General features: G+C 42.2%; 1 protein-coding gene across 1 annotated transcript in view; it reads left to right on the top strand.

Annotated features, from left to right (window-relative positions):
* plxna4 (plexin A4) overlaps window positions 1-23,224 on the top strand; it is a 209,367-nt gene that overhangs the window by 106,437 nt on the left and 79,706 nt on the right. Inside the window, exon 4 of the mRNA XM_063905926.1 lies at window positions 13,038-13,166. Within this exon, the coding sequence (XP_063761996.1) occupies window positions 13,038-13,166 (129 nt within the window). The remainder of the gene's footprint in view (window positions 1-13,037; window positions 13,167-23,224) is intronic.

Below are 23,224 nucleotides of genomic sequence, written 5' to 3'. Positions count from 1 at the left end.
AAGAGGACGACAGGAAAGAGTTTGGGGAAAGAAAGAAGCAGAAGGACTAACTGGGCAAAGAAAGAAAGGGTGAAGGAGTGAGGGAGAGCAGGCTTGTGTGGAGGAGGCGGAGGCAACAAGAGAATAGTAGTTAGATAGTTTGTGATGGCATGGCAAAAGTTAAAATGCAGATGGATGGGATAGTGAGAGGATGAGAAAGAGGGGGAAAAGTGACCTCAAAGTGGGATGGACTGGAGAAGAAAGAAGTTCAAAAGCAGTTGTTGTTTAAGGTGAATTAGTTATTGTTGTATTGTCCAACAGATATTACAGTTTATTGCAACTCTTGTTGTTACACACCTCGTCTTGCTTCGTATGGCCTTATTTCTGTCATGTAACCATATTCTAAATCTAAATAGTAAAAACTACAGTATAGCTTGTTATATTACACTCTTAATTTTACTTTTAAATACAATTCCAGAAACTCAATCGAGGGTTTTGGTTCTTTTCCCATCATGTATGATCAGGGAGATGGTGACAAAGGGGGTAAAATGAAGGCGAAACAGTGAAGTGGGAATTTTGAACGACAACCAAGCATGAAAATGGGCTGCTACATTTGGCATTGTAATTACTGTAAGTCAGTGTCATTTGGAGAGGCTGACACAATGTGTAATTGTAGCTGTCACACAGACGACGGCAGCCCAGCACAAACCTGTGAGTTTAAATTTCAGATCCTCTTCAGTGGAACAAACTCAATTGCAACACTGCTCACTGAACACTGAAGTAGCATCAAGTGTACCACTGTCACTCGAAATGGCTTTGGCAGGTGGAAGGGGGAGCGCTCTGTGTGTATGTGTGTGTGTTCTTTGAATCATACTGTAGGTGGAGCAGGCCTGTCGCTGCTGTGACAAATCCCACCTCATGCACTTTGTACTTCCTGCGCAGGAGAGAAGCACACCGCACCAAAACGCTCCCTCACCTAATTGAAATTTTGAGGTATAAGAGGATTTCTGCACAACGCCAGCTGACAAGCTCCATTCACCAAATATCCTCTTAGAGTCCTCTCTCCCTCTCTTTCTGTCTCTCCCCGAGAAAGAATTAACTTTTATCTGTCTAAGAGTTTTAGTGCAGCTTACACCAATCTCTATCTGAACGTTCTCCAGTTGATCTGTCGCTTCCTCTCAATCTCTCCTCTTGTCTCTTTTCCTTACCGTCATACCGGATTGCTCTGCTCTGACAGGGGCACTTGGTTTGCCTGTTTGCTCGTCATACTTTGATATGTCACATCGTAAAAAGGGCAGGGTAGGCAGACGGTGAAGAAATAAATGTACATAATAGCACAGAGAAAGGACGGAGTAAAGACAGACAGACAGAGTGCAGGAGAGGAGGGAGAGTGGGAGTGAAAAGTCAGACAGAAAATGAGGTTATTAAATGCCTCAGACTGTCATATCAGCAAAGGCAAATTCTCCACACATACTTAAAATCAGCACTCTGAAATGAGCAATATAGAAAAAACATTCTAAATTATGAGTCTGTGATAATGGTAATTACGTCTTGCACTGCTGTAACTGAAAAGTGTGTTTCAAGTCTCACACACACACACACACACACACACACACACACACACACACACACACACACACACACACACACACACACACACACACACACACACACACACACACATAGTTGTATAGGCATTGATTTTACTTAAACATCACTGTATGCTCCTTTTATTGAATCCATCGTCATTGTGATTAGAGAACCATCCATCCTGAAACAACACGCTTCTTTATTTATGCATTGCCGTTATTTAACTCCCACTGGGAAGCCTCCATTATCAGCCACTAAACATTGCTTTTGTGCTACAGAATAAAGCATGGGCGTGAAACTCTAATATGCTCCCCTAATAAAGATGCATTAATTTTAGAAAAGCCTCCCATGGAGTCAGTGAAAGGATGGCTTATGCTTGTGATATCTTCTTTGGTAAGAGACGTGTTGGATAACGATAAAGAAGGCAATATTTAATGTGAAGAGTTCATGACCAGGTTATGAGAAATCATTTTCTCTGCATGCAATGTTGAAGGGAAATGTTGTGGGATTAATGTGTTATTAATGTGGTGTAGTAAAAATAAGAAAAAGCAGTGAAGTGGTCTGATTCCCTTCGGTACATTCACTATTTCTGCCTTTCTTCACCTTGTTCTTTTTGACCGCACTCTGTCAGTAAAAGTCCACTGAGAAAATTAGTGACAAAAGAAGCACTGGGGAAAGTCTGCTCACGTACAGCTCCTGCAGCTCCTGCGGCTAGTGGACACTAAACACATTATATCAACCCCTTCTGTATTTGTTCCTACGCACACAGCCTTGATTGAATGCATCCAAACAATTTTCAGTGGACATTGGCCTTTAGTCTTCTTGCTCTTTCTCAGTCTCACCATCTTTCCTCCAATGATTTCCATTTTTGTAGCGCATGCCTCAAGGCTTTACCGCAGTGTTGTTCCTCTCTCTCCCTGTCCTCCTCACTCTCCGTGATTCTTATTTTTAGTTGTTTCTCACTCTCGGCCTGTATCTTTGTCCCTCTCTCTGTCCCCTGCTATGCCAGCAATGCAATTTTTGACACAAGGGGGAAAACAGGTATAATAGAGGAGTATGCCAGTCTGTTTAATAAAGGCAAAGAGGAGAGATGAGAAAGAAAAAGGGAGCACCCTTGGGGCTGAAAACAAGGGAATATACACAAACACACACACACACACACACACACACACACACACACACACACACACACACACACACACACACACACACACACACACACACACACACACACACACACACACACACACAGACAATAAGGCGGGAACACAGAAATCCACACCCGCTTATCTCTGAGGAATAGGTTGTGTGGTGCTTCCCTATTTAATTAGAAACTTTGGTAGGGACCTCATAAATCACCACAACATAAAACTGAAGGGTAGGCAATGAATGCTCTCCGTGTACACACTGGTGCACACACTCAAATCTGCACAAAGTCCGAAAGATAAGCCTATTGGTAATTCATGAATTCATGAGCATGTGTGATCTTCAGCTCCAGTCAGAGATCCATTGATTTAATATCAGTGTGTGTGTATGTGTGTACTGAGTCGAGTCTGTTTTTACTAGTGGCTGTCACAATATTATGGCACTACTGTCATGACTACTCCTTGATAAATGTATATTTTATAGACTTCTTCTTTTTTTTAAATAGTTAAAATTCCCATTGATCATATTACTCAACTGTGTTATGCCTCCTGGGCCAAGACAGGGGGAAGAGATGGTGTTGTGTTGACAGACGTGGCACAGAGGTGCAGAAAGGTCACTGTGTATATGTGAGTGTGTGTGCACGTTCAGAGTCCCGTGTTTGTGTGTATTATCGCTTGAACTTGGACCATGTGTGCACTTGTGTCTCCAGAGTTATTCTGATGGCAGAGTGTGGTAACGGGATCCAGAGTGATGTCTGCTCTCAGACAGCGTCTGGCTCTCAGCTCCCCATCTATTATTCACACACCTGGACACACACACACACACACACACACACACCCACACACACACACACACACACACACACACACACACACACACACACACACACACACATACACGCTGCCTTCTCCCCTCATATCTTACTTTTAACTACTTTCTTGTTCACCTTTGTGGCTCAAAGTTACATTTCAGGTTTGTTTCTTGGCATTTTTTTTGCCCAAGAGTTTAAATTAGTGAATATGTGGGTCTCTTTGTTTCTTTATCTTTTTCTGCTTATCTCCCAGGAAACCAATCACACCTTTGAAGTCAATGAACTGCAATGTTTGTCTTGGTAAACAAGCTGAAAATGAGTATTGACCAGAGAGAAGAGCGCAGACTGATAAGCTGTAAAATAAGGTGTTAGAGAACCACAAAAATAAAGCACAGGCAGCAAAAGAGGGACCAAAGACTTTTCAAAGTCATGCCTTGGCTAAAACTGATCTGAGTCTGTCAGTAGGACATTATCAGACCTAGACATCTTTTTTGGGACATGGCCCTTCTCCACCACCATGGTTGGATAGGCTGCTGATAGACATTTATAGAAGCCTAGTATACTCCAATCAAGGAAAGCCTATTGAGTTTGCCCCATTAAGATGAAGAATGCTCCCCTGTTATTGTTTAGTGACACACAGCCTTTCATAGAGATGGATAAAGGTCACAATGGGAGTGTTTGTGAGATGACCCTCTGAACATTGATCAAAGCGTGTCACCAGACCATTATGTGAAGAGCTCATATTGATCTAAAGTTCCTCCAGAGAGATAGATACCTGTTCTTTGGATTGTTGCCGTTTTTGTGGGTCCAATTAATCATGACCTAAGGTTATCTTATTCTTGTCTGCTGTGCTGAAAAAACAATCAGATCCTTTATTCATCACCCTCAATGGATGGATAGATAGGTGACTGACAGTTAAAAGCAGGATGTGCTCAACTTCTGAACCATTAAGTTCATTCTGTGACTCAGTAAAAGGATTGTACTTCCTTTTCCATATGTGGGGTTTTGTTTCTCATTCTCATGTCTGGACATAACCTACTTGCCAAACAAGCTTCCATGCACATGCTGTGAGATCCTACAGTAGCTTTGGCTGTAAAGGTTGCACGCCAGACATTGCTGGTTGAGGCAGGGGAATAAGAAAACAATGTTCTAACACACAGCCAGTACATTTAATGGTCACACATCCAAAAAAAATAACACAAATGTATTGATATTATAGAGACAGAAAGAACCAAATTTATTCTTTATGCATATAGCCAACTGTAAATACACAGGGAGAAACAGAGATGTAGAGAATAATATGTATTTCCATTTCTCCTCCTCAACCTTCTCCTCTTCCCTCTGCTTCTCTTACATTAAAGCAGGCCACCTCTTGCTCTGCCATATGTCCATCTTCCTGGGTGCTACAGGAATGTATTCCCCTATTCCCACAGGGGTGCATACAACCTCTCCTCCTCTGTAGAGTGCACATACACATAAAATACAGCTCCCTGAGGATAATCTCAATGCAATTTCCCTCAGCATGCTGTATTTACTATTCTACGTGCTGAAACAGTTTGCTGGCCGCGCTCTCACAAATGAATGGCATCCATAGCTCTGGGTTCTGAGCACTGCAGGGTCGCCTGAGAGGCCAAGTCTTGATTCGGCTCAATAGGCTGATTTGGTCGCCTCACTACTCCAGGGAGCATGTTGACTTCATTAATGGCTCCCAACGCCTTTGAGCTCTCATACAGTGGCCTCTGGTCACAAAATATAATAGTGTGCACACAGGTCTGTATCACTGCCACCGGGTTGCAGCTCTAATAGAGACACAGTTTGTGATGTGTGCTCAAATTATGCCGTTGCCTCCTTGGGGTCCTTGAGGCCCAGCCAGTGGCCGCAACAGCAGTGGCGGGAATGGCAGCTATTGCCCTTGCAGAATAATGGTGAAAGAAAAGGAAATAATTGGTTTGAAAGAGAAATGTGCATTAGAGGTTTTCCTCAGCCAGACCAGGTATTTGTCTGCGCTAAATGAGGTCTGTCAGGAGATCTCTGCCTGTCGCCTCCAACACCCTGCTGTTGCTCTAATGAGACAGTGAAAGAGGAATTGGGTGGGGATTTTGCAGATAAAAATGAATAAAATTCAAGTCTGCAGGGTTCTTTATTTCCAGACACATCTGACAGTTAAGTTTTTAAATATTTGATGAATTCAAATATGTAAGCCCAATCAAAAGAGGGTGGATAAATGAGGGACAATTGAGAAAACAACTGCTTTAAACATATGAGCAAATAAAAGTAGATCTCCAAAAACTTGAGTTTTATAACTCAGAAATGCTGTTAAGATTGCATTGGCCCTAAACCGGTAGTTATTTTAGTCAACCTGATGACACACAGATTGAGAGAGAGCAGCCAATGGTAAGAGAGAGGGGCAATAAAGGAGGAGGGAAATGAGCAACAGTAGCTGAGCTGTGAGCCCCCCGCCTGGTCACAGTGCTCTGAGGCAGCTGAGCAGTGAAGGGAATGATAGCAGGGAGACCTGTCACTCACCCTTTGAAGCCATGGGGGAGATTGAGGGAGTAGAAGAGAGCAGGGCGAGAAATGAGTTAGGAAGCCTCCAGACACTTGTCCCCTTTCACGTCCAACACCATCATCCCTCACAATAACATTTTCGTCCTTCTCTGTGCCCCTCTGCCTGATTTTCCTGTCTATCTCTCAGCAGGGGATAAGGTTAGATTAGTAGGCCGCGTGGAGCTGCAGGCTAACAGGTACCACACCTTTAATGCCACAGCGGTCAGTCACTGAGCCAGGGGTCCCCCCGGGGCCCTGTCTGCTTTAGTGTTAGATCCCAGATGTGAGGTGGTGGAGACTGAAGAAGCAGGGGCCTCATTCCCTTCCTCACAAAACTTAAAATGGATTATTGTTTTTTCTACTTACTCTTACGTATTTATACTCTTCAGTTACAATTAAACGCTGTTTTATTGGCCACCCACAAATAGGTATTTTTCTTACTTAAATCCCTTTAATCTTACTTACTTTTAGTAGGTTGTAAGAACCTCCCATCCCTTAACATCCTAGACCAAAAAAAACATCTACTCAGGATCAACCTTAGTAAAACCAAACCTAACAGGAGGGCCGTTACGGAGGTCAAACACCTACACAGGCTCACTACTCCCTACGCAAGTCTCTGTTGTTACTTCCATGCTAACAATGACATTTCCCTGATTTGCAGCCACAAAGCAATGCAGACATGGGGGGAACTTCATTAATTAAAATCCTGCTGTGCGCAGATATGCCTAATTGCAACATTAAATAGAGAATAGTGGAATAAAGCACAGAATGAGTTCAGTTCCACTCAGTGTGTTTTTCTTTGACCACTCATCCTCCTATTTCATGAGCCGGAAGGAAAGCAAGGAGAAAAGGGGGGATTTTTAAAAGCGTCTTTAATGAACTGAATGAACATTTGACTTCCATAAAGGAAAGCCACAAAGCATATTGTTCCTTTTGGATAACTGCAAGATGTCTCCATTATAGCTTGTAATTACACATAAAACAGCATGCCAAAAGACATTGTCGATGTAGAAGTACCACGGCATTAGTCATTCATGTGTCACCTGCAGTACTTGTGCCTTCCTCTCTGGCTACTCTTCCTCTCAGACAGAATACAAACATGTGTCTGTCTTTTATTGTCAATAATACCAGCTCCATGGTGATGAATAATCATGTGTGATTCTCTTCTCCAGCAATCCTACACGACCAGCCTGGCATCCCACATTACTGTGCCCCATCCTTGTTAATACCCTGAGATTAATGTCAAATCATCCACACTCCCCCACTAGCCCCGCACCAGACCATCTCGCCTGAAGCTATATATTGATGCTCTGACTGTGGAAGTGGAGGGTTTGTCATGGCATTGATTGACACAGTCCGCCTCCTTTCCTTCTGTTATTCTGTCCTACCCCCCAACCCTCACCCACTGTTTTCTCTCTGTCTGCCATATGTTTCAGTGAGCTGGACAGATTTGGGCAATCAGACAGCCGCCATTGTATTGCTGTCGGTATGAATAGAACGCGTGCAGAGACACATTGCCGTTATGTAGTGGTGATACGTTGTTTCCTTTCTCTCTCCCAGTGAATGTTCCTCTCAGTTGTCTGTCTGGCTGTCTCCAGATTCTTATTGCATGTCCTGTCTTGCCTGGTTGTATAGCTCACACTCTGCTGTGGTTTTACATCGAAGGTAGAAACCTAAGCAAAGTGTGGCAGGTTGGATTACAGCGGCATTTGGCACGCGGCTATGCTGTTGCTGCTCCAAAAGGTTTCGGATTGATATCTTGAACAGGATAAGGAGGGGGCTTAAAAAAGAGACCACAGGAGACCCCTGTTCCCACATTTAGCCCTGACAGTTGGATTGAGATGAAACTAGTTTGTTGAAATTAACAAATTCTACTGAAATTAAAGCTTACTTAGCCAAAAAAAACCCAACTGTTATTCTATCATTTTAGCTGGATAAAAAATATCTGTAATCATTAATGTTTGCAACTAATTGTATATACAGCTATGGAAGTATGGTATGTGAATTCAACTGGAAACTACCTTTGTTTTCAGTTAGTAACCACAATTCTGGTAACTTGCATTGGTGAATTAACACCTTTTTTTATTTGTATGCTGCAGTACTCTAAACACAAATGTCTTATTTTTAAGCATTTTATATTGTAAGTACATTTTGGAACAATGCTAATCATTTTACCATGTTGACGTCCATCAGAAAAAAGTTCATGACCCTTTTTGGCAGCAGAAATGCTGGCACTGACACTGGGTTTGCCCATGCACGTTTCAGGGATTTGGTGGAATTCCTCACACAATTGTTGTGGTAATTTAGGTTTCCCAGCATGCTGTGTGACTTTGGATGACATTCTGCGCCAGCCCACTCACCTCACCGTGGTGGCATGACCCATGTCAGACCATAGCGATACAATAGTCAGCAGCTTATTCTGGCTTCCACCAGCAGCATGTTGGTCATGGTGTGTGTTCCAGCCATGGTGTGTTAGTGTGGATGCCATGCTTAACAGACTGCAGCTCTGTGTGACTAGCATTCCTTTTGCCACCCCAAAAACCCATGCCATGGCAGGCAAGGACAAAATTCTCCAAGAACTCCGAACAGTCCTCGGTCAGAAACACACATTTCTCTCTGTTGTATGTTTAAGAAACACACTTTCCACTTGCCATTTCCCCCAATGTGGTCTTTTCCAGAGGGGGTAGTTTTTCTATTTCCTGCAATAAGCCACAACCACCATCTGCTCTCACAACTACAGCATGATTTGTTATGTCTTCTGAGAATTGACTAGACTCATCCTGAAATGTGGAAATCCATCTCAGCACCTGACTTAACATTTCTACATACAGGCATTGCTTTTCAGGATTCATCTAAAATGAATAGAGGTACAAGATTCACCTGAAAGATTCTGAAGATAACTGACATTCTTGGCCTAGTAACGTCATACAAACAATCACTTTTTTTGGAATATAGTAAATTGCTCGACAAAATCGTGCAGAAACAAAACATACATGATTAAAGCAAAGGTCTGACAGCATATGTATGATAAGATAAAGACTCCGACATTGCATTTTCACCTGCTTCAGTATGGATTCCATGCAGAGTCAGGGGAAGTGCTGTAATTTCCATGTGGTTATGTGGTGCACAGTGCCAATAGGAAACTGGAACAGGGTCCTCCTGTTGTTTTCACACCGGAATGGCTTCCCTGTATGTATCACACCTTCTGCTAGCTGTTAGCCCCATGGAGAGAGGGAGAGTCACTTTGGGCACGTTATTTTTCATTGACAGATTCAAAGCAAAAATAGCATCTGCACATCTTTTTTTCTGAGCGGTTCATCTTAGACTGTGATATAATACATCTTCAGTATTTCTCATTGATCAACACTGACCTTTCATTCTGGATAGCCACTCATTTAAAAAGGTCTGGACAATTTTAAAGGGGCTCCATCAACACTATTTAATCTGAGTGTGTGTGTTTATCAAATAGAATATCACATACAGTGCATTTTTACTGCACAAGCCCCTGTCTAAGTCTTTTTTCAGTGTTGGTGATAGTGTAGTCATCGTTCACAGCCACTAGGGGGATACAGTTAATGGTCAGGGTGGTTGCTTTTTGGAGTAAAAGGATTTTCTCTGATCTGAGGTGTACATGGGATTTCTTCCACAGATACACACAGAGACAGATCAAGGCACACACACACAGCTCTATGTTTACTACACACATGTTTCAGGGCTGAGGAAGTGTGCTCTGTGAGTCAAAAGCACAAGTAACTCTTGCCACCCTCCCCAGAGGATCCTGCATTACCATATGAGAAGCTCCATCCAGACGGCCTGTGTGTTTCTCTGTGTGTGAGTGTGTAAAAAAGTGTGAAAAAGAGCTAAATGCCAATGTTTTTATACAGACAATTGCTTGTGTGAACACAATACCAATTTGTGTGTGTGCATTTATATGTGGGTCCACTGCTTCTCTCACCTCCCCTCTACTCAGAGGCAAAATGAAGTCTGTCTGCCAGTGAATGTCTATTGTGTAGTGCTAATGTGATAGCAGAGATTAGCATTGTAATCCATTTAGCATAGAGCAGCTAATCCACTTTATTACTGTTGAAAAGGAATCAGATAATATTGGATGGCGCCACTGTAGCTGCCTTAATGAATTTAAGCTGATGAAAAATTACTGTTAAGATATATTGATGATTACTGTTGCTGACAATGAAACCAGGATTAGTCTTTCATTAACAAAACATAATCATCAGCTCTGTTTTTTCAATAAAGAAATTACAGTATTGGATCTGTCCAGTCTACGCTGACTACGCTTTTTGTTTGTAGATAGTGTTTGTACTAATACAAATCAATAGCTGTTTATTTCCAGGTTTATTTCAACATTATTCACCCAGCAGGTGGATGTTTTCAAGTAATATTCTCTTTAAAGTGCAGGGTTTGATATCAGGGGAGATAAAGCCTGCTGTAACTGTTTTTCAAACATGCAAGCCTAGGGTGACCCTTCTGTGTTGGTAAAAAAAAAATACAGGGTAAAACTGGTATTAAGTCCCCTGGCCTTTGATGTAAATCAGTTGTGTCCTTAATGTGTTCCCCTCCAGTCCCTGTGTGCCGGCGTTGCATGCTTGCAGACATGCAGTGCACTCCCTGGTGGCTCATTTGTGTTGTTGGTGGTCAGATTGAGGGATAATATACGGGAGCTTCCCCTCGAAGCCCCTCTGCTCCCTGGTGATTGTGGATCCGTCCCAGCACAATAAAACTGTATATCCAGCCGTTGCTATAGACTGTCTGCCCTTTAACTCTGCAGGGCAATTTTTCTTCACACTTCTCTTCTATAATCTACAGCGTGGATAAGCACACACACATCTTCACATGCACTCACATACACTCACATGCACACACATGCTTTGTACAGTGTGCATATGCACAGCGCCTCAAATTAACCCGCCCGATCGGGCAGATTAGATAACCCCACCTGCTGAATCTGGTCCCGGCTCGCATGGAAGTTTCCTTTCTTCCTGCCTCCCTCTTTTCTTTGGCCCTTTCCTATTCACCTTCTGTTCTTTTCTTCAGAACTGACCCAAGTCCATACAATGGTTCCCAATGAAAGTGTGTGAGGCTTTGATACACAGGATTCAAGGTCCTTTGAGATCCAGATCACTACACAAGCCAAGCAGGAGGCAGAGCGAGAGAGGAAGAATGGCTGAGAAACAAAGGGGGGAGGGGGGGTGGGGGTGAAATCAGGGTGAAAGATGGTGCCTGTTCAAAGAAATGTCATGTTGTGAAACTGGATATCAGTAGAAGCAGCAGGAGCAGGGCAGGACGTAAACTGCACCCTGTGTGTAAGGTTACTGTCTTTACTATACAATGAGTGATTGTCTGAGCAAAGACATAAAGACAGATCCTGTAGGACTACAGAAGAGCCGCTAAAGGTTGTCTTCTGTTAACGTGTAGAGTACACTTAAAGGCTGGAACATTGGCATGCCATAACTAAAGCCTGGTTTAGCAGCCTCTAGGGAATAGCAAGTAATATTAATTGGCTTTGTATGTGTTGTGTTGTTGCACTTGCTTGGTGTTGGGCTATGTTAGCAAAGATGTCTTTTGTTGTTAATGTAACCATAGCAATCCATGTGTAATGGCACAGTTATTTATATTAACCACATGATTTGCACTCGGAAACTGTAGGGGCGCTAAATAGCAAAACAAATGGCAGTATGTTACATTGTGTTGCTTTAAAGGGCTTAATTATTTATTTAATAATCATGAAGTCTCACCTGTCTGCGCGACCATCTGCTTCCTGTCCAATTATCTCCTGTTTGTGCCTGCTACCCATGACTCCGTAAGTGCTGAAGAGCACAACGAACTACCAGGAGTCATCACAACTTTAACAAGACTTGCTTCACACCTGTCCACGAGCCCACACAGGTCTCTGTGTGTGTGTGTGTGTGTGTGTGTGTGTGTGTGTGTGTGTGTGTGTGTGTGTGTGTGTGTGTGTGTGTGTGTGTGTGTGTGTGTGTGTGTGTGTGTGTGTGTGTGTGTGTGTGTGTGTGTGTGTGTGTGTGTGTGTGTGTGTGTGTGTGTGTGTGTGTGTGTGTGTGTGTGTGTGAGCATGTATTCTACTGGGTGCTGAAAGTTGCTTGGGTAGGCATGTTTCAAAGCTGTGTGTTAGTGCAAAATTACAGCCAGAGGACCAGATTTAGAAAGGATCATTTGGAACACACCCCATGCGTTTGTTTGTGTGTGACGATGTAAGCAGATGTTCAGGCGCAAGCCAGAACACTTCCATCACACCACCAAGTGTGCACAGAGCCAATTCCTTGCACTTTCTGCTGAGCAAACACACCTAGGGGCTCACAAGCCACACCTCTTGCCCAGATGTCTTATTGCTGTAATAACTTTGGAATGGCTGTAACCGTGATAGAGAAAGATGAGCGTCTCAGATACTGCACAGAAAGCCATGATGCAGGGGAATATCCTCAGGCTGGGTGTGGTAAATGAGCAATTTTATCCATAATAATTCTCAAAAGTACCTTTTCAATGATACCTTGGTCCCTGATTGCACACTTTGTTGTCCTAAACGTCCGCCTCGTTCCATTGCCGAGTCCTTCCTTGTGGAAAGCAACGTGACTCCCTTTTTTCTCCCTTTGTTTCTTTTTTACCTCAGCTATTCTTTATTTATTTTAGCCCTTCCAATAACTCTTTACCTATTATAACTTTTTCTTAAAGATCTGCAGTTTTTATTTCATTTTACGTTTTCTTTTACATTATAAAAAAGTTTAACTTTTTGCGTGATTAAAACTTTCTGCACTGTTGCTATTTACTCATTAAACCTTGTCAACAGTTTCTCATAATAAACTTCACAATAGGTTTGAAATGTTGATTATTTACATTTTGTTAACATAGTAAAACCTGGGACTTTATTGTCGTGTTAGAGTGAGCTTATGCATGTATTAATATATTAATGTAATGTTCTTTGTTTTTCCAGATCCGGGTGGACGGCTCCTCTCGTGCTCTGCAGTACGAGACTGTGCAGGCAGTGGACAATGGACCCATCCTCCGAGACATGGCCTTCTCCTCTGACCACCACCATCTCTATGTCATGTCTGAGACCCAGGTCAGACACACACACACACACACACACACACACACACACACACACACACACACACACACACACACACACACACACACACACACACACACACACACACACACACACACACACACACACACACACACACGAAAAGTCTCCCCTGCTGAGTCAATATCATAACCACTGGCGTTTATCATTTTCCTTATGGCAAAGGCTACAATAACCTTTGGTGTAGCGTGGAGGATTTTATTTCTGCCTGGCTGGAGGAAAGAAAGGGATTAGATAGACTGCTGCTGCTATGACCAAGTCTTTTTATAGAGACACACTGTGAGGCTAGAGTTGGAGTGAATAAATGTGTCGAATTATAGGAGAGAGGCGAGTGGTCTCAGTACACTTGTGTGTGTGTGTGTGATGGTGTGTGTGCCTGGGAACGTCCAGATTCACACATACACACTATCTCTCTTAGTGCCTTTGATGGCATGGAATGTGGAGTGAAATAGCAGCACTCAGTGTAATGGACACACACACACACACAGTGAGACTGTGAACACCTCTATCACAGGCAACGGCTCGCTAAAATAGCACCATGGAAAGTCCATAACACACATGCTGGGCTCAGAGAAATGCACACACAGCCATGACTCACTGTGTTGGGTTTTCACTTTCTCTTCAAGTTACTCACAAAGAGACACACTGCTAAGAGTGTGTACTTATATTTAATACATGTATAGATGGAAGACGAGGTATGGGAACTGTATTTGTATAGTACCTTTCAACAGCAAGGCAAATCAAACACAAGAAGATGCAAATAAATAGCATTATAAAAACTGAAATAAAAGTAAAGAGAGCTAAAATACAAAGGGATAATAAAACAGAAAGATATGACTACATGGTCCCAAATTTAACTTAATGAAAGTGGCAAATATGAAAAGTATTAAGCCCTATTTAAACAGAAAAACAGACACACTTCTTACCATTGAGCACAAGCATTATGTCTTCTTCGAGTCCTTTTAAAGGGCTAGTAATCAAATCATAAAAGCAACATTAGGCCATCGTTTTGCATCATTTTCGTTGTTTTGCTAAAATAATGTTGCAAAAGCTTTGAGTTCAGATATCGCTCCTCTTTATCTGTTGCCAACACTAATCAGAGAAGGCCGCTGCTGTTTATTTGGCAGCGATAGCCTAGTTGCCCCTGTATATTGTCTGCGGCTTGCAGCGGATTATGGACCTCTCTGGCACCATGAAAGTGTCAGTATTCGCTAATGTGTAGTGCAATTTGTTTGTGTGTATGCGTGTAAATGTGAGCACATTTTAAGAGCCCAGATTATCCTGATAACACTTTAAATATCACACAGGCAGTGTGTGGAAGATGCCCTTTCAAACGCAGCCCTCGTTGCCTCTCCTGAGGTCTCAGCCAGTCCATCTGCACAGAGACTAGGATAGGAAGCAAGGGAGGGACACAAGTTAGTAGAATAAGGATGTGTATGATGCTATTTTCTCATGGTTTCTTTTTTTTTTATAATTTATTTTTTATTGACATTCAGCATAAAACCACATTCAATACACTTCAGATACAGTATCCCATACATCCATGTTTGTCACAAATGTCAGAACAGTTTTTTATAAAAAGATACACACATTTAAAAACAAAAAACAAAACAAAAAGCGGACAAAAGCTATGAACCGGTAGGGAGTGATCTTGTCTTCCTGACATAGGCCTAATCAGTGGTTTGAAAAAATAAAATCAGGTCTATGGGGCGTTATGTAGGTAATCCATTTTTTCCCAGTATGAAGCAAGTTGTTCCAATGTATGATTAACATGCTGTTATCTTCTCCATTTTGCAAATGTCCATTGTAATTTCCATCCATGCATTCACAGTCGGGCTCTCCTGTGATAACCATTTCCTAGTAAGGGCCTTTTTAGCAGCCACCAGCAGTATACTCATTAAATATTTATCTCTTTTCAACCATTCTTGAGGTATATATCCAAAATACATGGTGTTACTCTCTGGGGGAATTACACAGTCAATCATATCTTGTAGGACACTTTGTATCCCTTTCCAGTAGTCTATGATTACGGGGCAGTCCCAGAAAATATGGTGATGGTGTGCATTTTGATTTCCACAGTTTCTCCAGCAAACAGGGAGGTTATTATCATAGTGGGATTTCTGAGAGGGTGTAATAAAGTATCTTATCAGGTTTTTCCAACCAAACTCCCTCCATTGCTGTGAGCTGGTACACTTCCACTGATATCCCCATATGGTTGTCCATTCTTCCTCAGATATACTTATCCCTTAGAGCTGTTATTCCTTTAGTCGGCCAGTGCTTAAATCTAGCGTCCAATTTATTTGGTGTAAAGTCTGAGTCATATGCACACCATTTAAGAGTTACAATTTCTCATGGTTTCTAATTCCATCCGATTCCTCTTTTATACAAATGGGAGAATTTCGTTTCATCCCCTTGTTGAAAAATTGCAGTGCGTATAATTGAGCTTAGAGAAGATATTACAGAATAACAAATGAATGATTATGAATACTTAATTTCCATTTGTTCCCGTGATGTTGGATCCTTTTATGCTTCACTATTATCGCCAACATCGTGTAACAAATATTGCATTTCATTTTGCAATTTAGCAACGTAAGGTAATTGCATACCAATTAGCATATATTGAAAAAAAGCAACCAAATTAGTTTTGTTGGCCAATAGTGGTCCCGTGTGTGTGCATGTGTGTGTGTAAGGCCTTCGTAGTAATTAGTCTATTAGCCTAATAGCCTAGTTAGAGGGCTGACCTCCACTAACTGTTTATGGAAGATCATCTGGGAATTGCCATAGACACAAATATGAAAAGCAGTGAAGGAACACATACACACAAAGTAGAAGTGAAGGTATGCAAGAAACGATTTCACTCATTGTTTTAATTTTTATTCTGATGATCTGCTACCATTCCTTATTCCCTTGATTTTCTTATCTCATGTCGGTAGAGTTTATTCTTCATGCAGATTCAGACAGCTGGAAAATACACTGCTTTATTGCAACCAGTTGTTTAATACTACACTGTTTCCAAGTGTCTGCAATCACTAAAAGAGTTGAGTGCATATTGCTTCATCTCAAATGTGCAGCAACAACATTTAGCAGAACAAGTTTATTCTCACACGTTTCTCGACAGCAAATTGATTCCTGATGGTTTCCTTCAAAACTGTGAGCGGAATTGCTTCCCGTCTTGCTGATTCCTCGAATCCAGACAAATGTTGTTAAATAGGTTTATAGGATGAGCTAGAAAGAAGAGATATACTTACATGATTCAGGTCCAAATAATTACACATGTCTTATGCAGTACTGATACAGACCACATCTTGAAAGATTCCCTTGTAAAAATAAGGTTGATATATATTTCTTGTGTGGGTTTTTTTATTAACCTCACTTGCACTGCCAGGTTCAACGGTCATGTTGTAATCAGCCGTACAGTTTTGAATAACCATACCGCCTGCATGATCAGTGCGCTGGTTTACAATAACAGCTTGCACAAACACACATACACAACCCCAATTCCCAGTGGTGGCAAACGCTATTAAAGCAGCCTGAACAGGTCGATAGCAGAAGGCCACCTGCTGTTTCTGGGGCCTGGGACTCAGACACTCAGTGATGGATGGAACAAGGGGGAAAAAACAGAAAGAGGAAATGCATGATAGAAAGAGAGGAGAGGAGATGAGAGGAGAGGAGAGGAGAGGAGAGGAGAGGAGAGGAGAGGAGAGGAGAGGAGAGGAGAGGAGAGGAGAGGAGAGGAGAGGAGAGGAGAGGAGAGGAGAGGAGAGGAGAGGAGAGGAGAGGACAGGACAGGACAGGACAGGACAGGACAGGACAGGACAGGACAGGACAGGACAGGACAGGACAGGACAGGACAGGACAGGACAGGACAGGACAGGACAGGACAGGACAGGACAGGACAGGACAGGGCCCACAACAGGAGGCTGAGAACAGAGTCAGTCGATACTGCTTCTCTCCTGCTGTTCTCACCCTTGAAACATTTCCTTTTAGGCCAAGAGAGCACTTCTGCATCCTGGCTGCTGTGAGGGTCCAGAAGAGGATGGTGAGGGTCAGACTGATGTTTGAGGATAGAGGGTCAGGAGAATGACAGGGAGAAGTAAGCAGACATTAAGAAAAATGTTGTTGCTATTTGCGTTTCTTGCTAATAGGTGGATACATATGTTCTCATAGGTCCACATACAAAGGCTCTGCTTCAAGTGAAGATTAACCCATTCAGAGTCTGAGGACTGCAGAGATTACACAGAAACCTTATTTACTGTGATTGTTTAGCTTGAGTAGCTCATATTTCTGACCCCAGCTCATGAGAGTAAAGTCAACTTGAACAGGGTAAGTTTAGAAAAGGCTCCAAAATCTTTATCCTTTTTATTAGCAGCAACTTGTCCTCACTGCAATCATCTCTCTGTATCACAAAGTGAATTAAAGTAAGCAGACATGATTACTTTGGCTATATAAGGATTTTCCGGCAGAGTACGTTTGTTTCTTTATCAGTACACACATTTTTATTTTGTAACCTAGTTAGCAAAGCCTTTTTCAGTGAAAACTTTACTACGATACTGATCTATAAATACATCACAATGTAGCAACTGAAACACCTTGACAAAGAAGTATAAACCTTGCTTCAGGCAGGGACATCCTGCTGAGAGTCACTCTGTAGCCTGCTTGTCTGTGTCACATTATGAAGTCATCACAGAGGGAAGCTTTAGCCCAACACAAACACATGCACCGTCATGCACCGCATAAATACTCTCTACATCCCAGTACCTTTTTCTACCTTCATTCATTTTTACTTCCATTCTTACAATCTCTTTCCTTTTCTTTCTTTTCTCCTCCCTGTGACTGTGTCCTCTTTGTTAGATTTGTTTTTCTCTCAGGATTATAGATTTCCTCTCCTGCCACCCCTATTCAATTCTAAGGGGATTTGTAAAGCGAATGAGGATTCAGCCTTTTGTGTTCCTTCTTCCTCTTTCCTCTCTCCATCTTTATTCCAATTCCAACCCTCTCTTGCTACCCTTTGTCAATTTTTCCCTAGCCTTCCCCCAATCCATTCCTCCATTTCTGTGCCATTCCTTCCCTACCATCTCATTAATCCAGTGATTGGCTGCCCTCTAATTGGATATTGCTCTGTATCTCCCTCTTATACTCACACAAGTCATCTTCTTAGCGGGTTAAATAGATGTTCTGGTATAAAGAGGACAGTCAAATTATAGAATAGGCTCTGATTATGGATGTTAGGCTTGGTGTTTGAGTGACAGGGGCAGGTCAATCCCACTGTTACAATGAGCTGCTGCCGTCCTTCATCACTATGTTACCATCATGTTAACACCGGTTCATGTCGACCACAGTGAAGACATTGGGTAGAATGAATGAGGTGGTGACACTGGAGGTTGGGGGATCATTCAGTGTAGGTTCAGTTTGCAAATTAAAGTACAAATCAAACACTAACTATGGAAAGTATAAGGATGTTAAAAAATTAAATAAAACTCCTTTGAAGTTGAACAGTTTTTTCAGCAAACAGGAAAATGGAAATCTAGCACTCAAGTTTTTGCATGATGTGGAAAATCTACAGTTTTAGTGTACAACCCTTTCCAAAACAATTAACAAGATATATTGTTAAGCAAAAATATATTTCTGTGGTCTTGTGCATACTTGGACACCAATGAGTACGTAGCACTAACTGTATATAGTATATAATGCATGAATCTGCAATGCCACGTATTCAACACTGTGCAGTCCAATGGAGCATAAGATGCTTGCTTGGACGCAATCATGACCAAGACATTTAAACAAATATGATTTAAAAAGCACATTACAGTTCTCCTGCAACTTGACATGGGTTTGAGGGCATTAAGGAACGGTCCAGGCTGTTTTTGTGGTGTCTTAGTCCTTTAATCCAACATCCAGTGTTCCCATAGCAATAGCACTAGCCTCCAGCATACACTTTCACTCACCCTGCCAGCACCCATTCAGTGATTCAGTTAGATTTTATCCAGTATGTTCCTACATGCTTCCTATGCATAAGTCAAGTTTTTCAACATTTACCATGGGTTGTACATGCTGCATATAAACTGTTGCTCGAAAGTGCTGCGACTCGCGCACACAGGGTGTTAAATTATTAATCTGCACCGTAGCAAATGCAGATCTGTAAGTGTGAATTATTGAAAATGTGTACTATAGTGGGGTGAGATCGTTCAAAGTAAAAGCGCCTTTTTCTCCAGTTTTGAACCCCCTTAGGGATTTTCGACAAGCTCATTTGTGGAAGTATCGTGTCTTCGCATCTCATCAAAGACGTTTAATACCAGAATCCTTTCATTTCTATCAGCGGGGAACTTTTTACCACATCCCTTACAGTGTGGCTTCTTCACCCTTTTATTGTGAAGCGGTGGGTTATGGAGGTGTTTAGACGTGCATATTATGTCGTGTCCCATTTTAGCTGCAGGATAATGTGGTCTAACAAGGCACGCGAACAGAGCTGATGTGTTGCAGCCATCGCTGCGCGGCACACTTCTGAAAAATGTCAACTAAGTGGGGCAGACAAGGTTGGAAAGAACTCTTCTAGTTTATTCCTTTCAGATGTTTTACCTTTGTCTTCGCAATCTTTCTCTCCTGCTGTTTCTTGGTATATTTCCAGATCATGTGTTCTTTTTTCGTATCAGATAATTGTGAATCTATAAGCCCCATAGTACTATAACAGACACTTTACCAAATGTGTCATTTATGTGAGCCATCATCAACATCTTCTGCCGTTGTCTTGGCTGCTCGAAGCAGACCAAACTGTGCACTCTGTCTGCGTAATACAGACCTTATTTTTGCCCAGGCTATGCCCCAGGGCAAGATGAGGCAGCCTGTGCAAAATTAGTCACTATATGTGTGTGTATGTTGCTACACTTTTAGCTTCTGCCAAAGGGAGAAATGTCATTATAGACAAAATGTAAAAAGGTCAGCTCTAACCCAACACCTTCAATGCACTGACATACATGTTTACATACATTCATGTCTTCAACTTGTTTTTAGCACAGAGCACTGAGGGTGTAATGTAAACATTAGCATGATTAGTTCTGCTGTATAAATGTACTGTTGCTGAGCTTAGCATGCTTCAGCTTTTCATGGCTTATTTGGTAAACATAGACATACCAAACAAGACAGGTGGTAAAAATATAGCCTAGCATGACACCTGCAGGAAATTATTATCCGTAAACCATTATTAGTAAACTACCCGCAGCTTGTATAACTGCATTTTTGTGTATGGGGGGCCTTACCTCCTTCGGAATGGAAAGATAATTGAAAATGATTGATTGTATCCGAGTCGTTTGTCATGCGCTGACAATCCTGACAGCGCAATGGATGGCTTTCTCATTTGACCTCCGAGAAGCTCAAATGAAAACAATATTGCACTGGCAGCCACCGTTAACTGAGTTTATGATATAATATCGTTGGTTGGTGGTTGACGGATTGACTGGCGCGTCAGCTGTGACGATGCAGCGGGTCGTTGATGTGTCCCTCGCTTCATTTGACTTCCACGTCAATCTGTCCTCCATCCAGCTGGAGAGTGAAGAGGTGGAAGGACAGGAACAAGAAAGATACCCCAGGAAACGAATGAAGGAGTAAACGACAGAGAGAATAGAAAATCTGTGATAGATAAAGAAATGAATAAGAGACACACCAAAAAAGACGTCAGGAAGAAATTGATTGTTGGTTTGTCCCTTGTAATGAATAAACACTGAGATAGCCCTTGATAGAGGGGCTGTATGTAATGCATATTACCCAGGGGCTCTATAGGAGCATTAACACAGACTGGCAGGCTAATAGAAATATTGAGGTCAGGAATTATTACTCCTATCTGTTATCATGTACAGTGGGGAGAACAAGTATTTGATACACTGCCAATTTTGCAGGTGCTCCCACTTACAAAGCATGTAGAGGTCTGTAATTTTTATCATAGGTACTCTTCAACTGTGAGAGACGGAATCTAAAACAAAAATCCAGAAAATCACATTGTATGATTTTTAAATAATTAATTTGCATTTTATTGCATGACATAAGTATTTGATACATCAGAAAAACAGAACTTAATATTTGATACAGAAACCTTTGTTTGCAATTACAGAGATCAGACGTTTCCTGTAGTTCTTGACCAGGTTTGCACACACTGCAGCAGGGTTTTTGGCCCACTCCTCCATGCAGATCTTCTCCAGATCCTTCAGGTTTTGGGGCTGTCGCAAGCCAATACGGACTTTTAGCTCCCTCCAAAGATTTTCTATTGTGTTCAGGTCTGGAGACTGGCTAGGCCACTCCAGGACCTTGAGATGCTTCTTACGGAGCCACTCCTTAGTTGCCCTGGCTGTGTGTTTCGGGTCATTGTCATGCTGGAAGACCCAGCCATGAGCCATCTTCAATGCTCTTACTGAGGGAAGGAGGTTGTTGGCCAAGATCTCGCAATACATGGCCCCATCCATCCTCTCGTACGGCGCCCGGGGAGCAGTGTAGGTAACTTGTACTCTGTGCAATGACAATAAAGTTGAATCTTCATCTTCTTCCTCAATATGGTGCAGTTGTCCTGTCCCCTTTGCAGAAAAGCATCTCCAAAGAATGATGTTTCCACCTCCATGCTTCACGGTTGGGATGGTGTTCTTGGGGTTGTACTCATCCTTGTTGTTCCTCCAAACACGGCGAGTGGAGTTTAGACCACAAAGCTCTATTGTGTCTCATCAGACCACATGACCTTCTCCCATTCCTCCTCTGGATCATCCAGATGGTCATTGGCAAACTTCAGATGGGCCAGCACATGCACTGGCTTGAGCAGGGGGAGCTTGCGTGCGCTGCAGGATTTTAATCCATGACGGCGTAGTGTGTCACTAATGGTTTTCTTTGAAACTGTGGTCCCAGCTCTCTTCAGGTCATTGACCAGGTCCTGCCGTGTAGTTTTGGGCTGATCCCTCACCTTCTTCATGATCATTGATGCCCCACAGGGTGAGATCTTGCATGGAGCCCCAGACCGAGGGAGATTGACCGTCATCTTGAACTACTTCCATTTCTAATAATTGCACCAACAGTTGTTGCCTTCTCACCTCGCTGCTTGCCTATTGTCCTGTAGCCCATCCCAGCCTTGTGCAGGTCTACAATTTTATCCCTGATGTCCTTACACAGCTCTCTGGTCTTGGCCATTGTGGAGAGGTTGGAGTCTGTTTGATTGAGTGTGTGGACAGGTCTCTTTTATACAGGTAACAAGTTCAAACAGGTGCAGTTAATAAAGGTAATGAGTGGAGAACAGGAGGGCTTCTTAAAGAAACACTAACAGGTCTGTGAGAGCCGGAATTCTTACTGGTTGGTAGGTGATCAAATACCTATGTCATGCAATAAAATGCAAATTAATTATTTAAAAATCATACAATGGGATTTTCTGGATTTCTGGTTTTAGATTCCGTCTCTCACAGTTGAAGAGTACCTATGATAAAAATTACAGACCTCTACATGCTTTGTAAGTGGGAAAACCTGCAAGATCGGCAGGGTATCAAATACTTGTTCTCCCCACTGTATATGTCACAACATGTTTAATTATTTTTGCTGATTCCGCTTGCAGTCATCTACAGAACTGTCTGATATTTAATGACACCCTGTTGAAAGCAGCACTGCATGAAAAACGAGTTTTAATGTTCTATTAAAAATGGCCGAATAAAATAACAATATATAAATTCAACCAGATACTTTCAGCTCCCCGCCCAACAGTATTGATGCACAGCCAGCATTGTACCAAACTAATGAACAAAGTCACAACCGGGAAGGAGAAAAAGACGAAGCCAGCCTGGGGCCAGAAGAGAGAAGATAAGAGGAGTTCAGCGTGCCCTACAGGCTGTGAGGCAGGATCGGCTATCACTTTAATTCCCCTCTCTGTTCAGTGAAGTGCTGCAGTTTGGCTGAAGGTGGAATCCCTGTTTAATTACAAGTGGAGCGGCAGAAAAAGAGTAGGATAAAGAGAGGAACAGAGTTGAGGCAGAAAAATTTGCTAATAATAAAAGTCTCTGCTGATTTATTAAATG

The sequence above is a fragment of the Eleginops maclovinus genome, chromosome 17, assembly GCF_036324505.1.
Source record: "Eleginops maclovinus isolate JMC-PN-2008 ecotype Puerto Natales chromosome 17, JC_Emac_rtc_rv5, whole genome shotgun sequence".
Lineage (NCBI taxonomy): Eukaryota > Metazoa > Chordata > Actinopteri > Perciformes > Eleginopidae > Eleginops > Eleginops maclovinus.
Note: the sequence above shows the minus strand (reverse complement) of the source record. Positions and strands in the feature narration are given on the sequence as shown.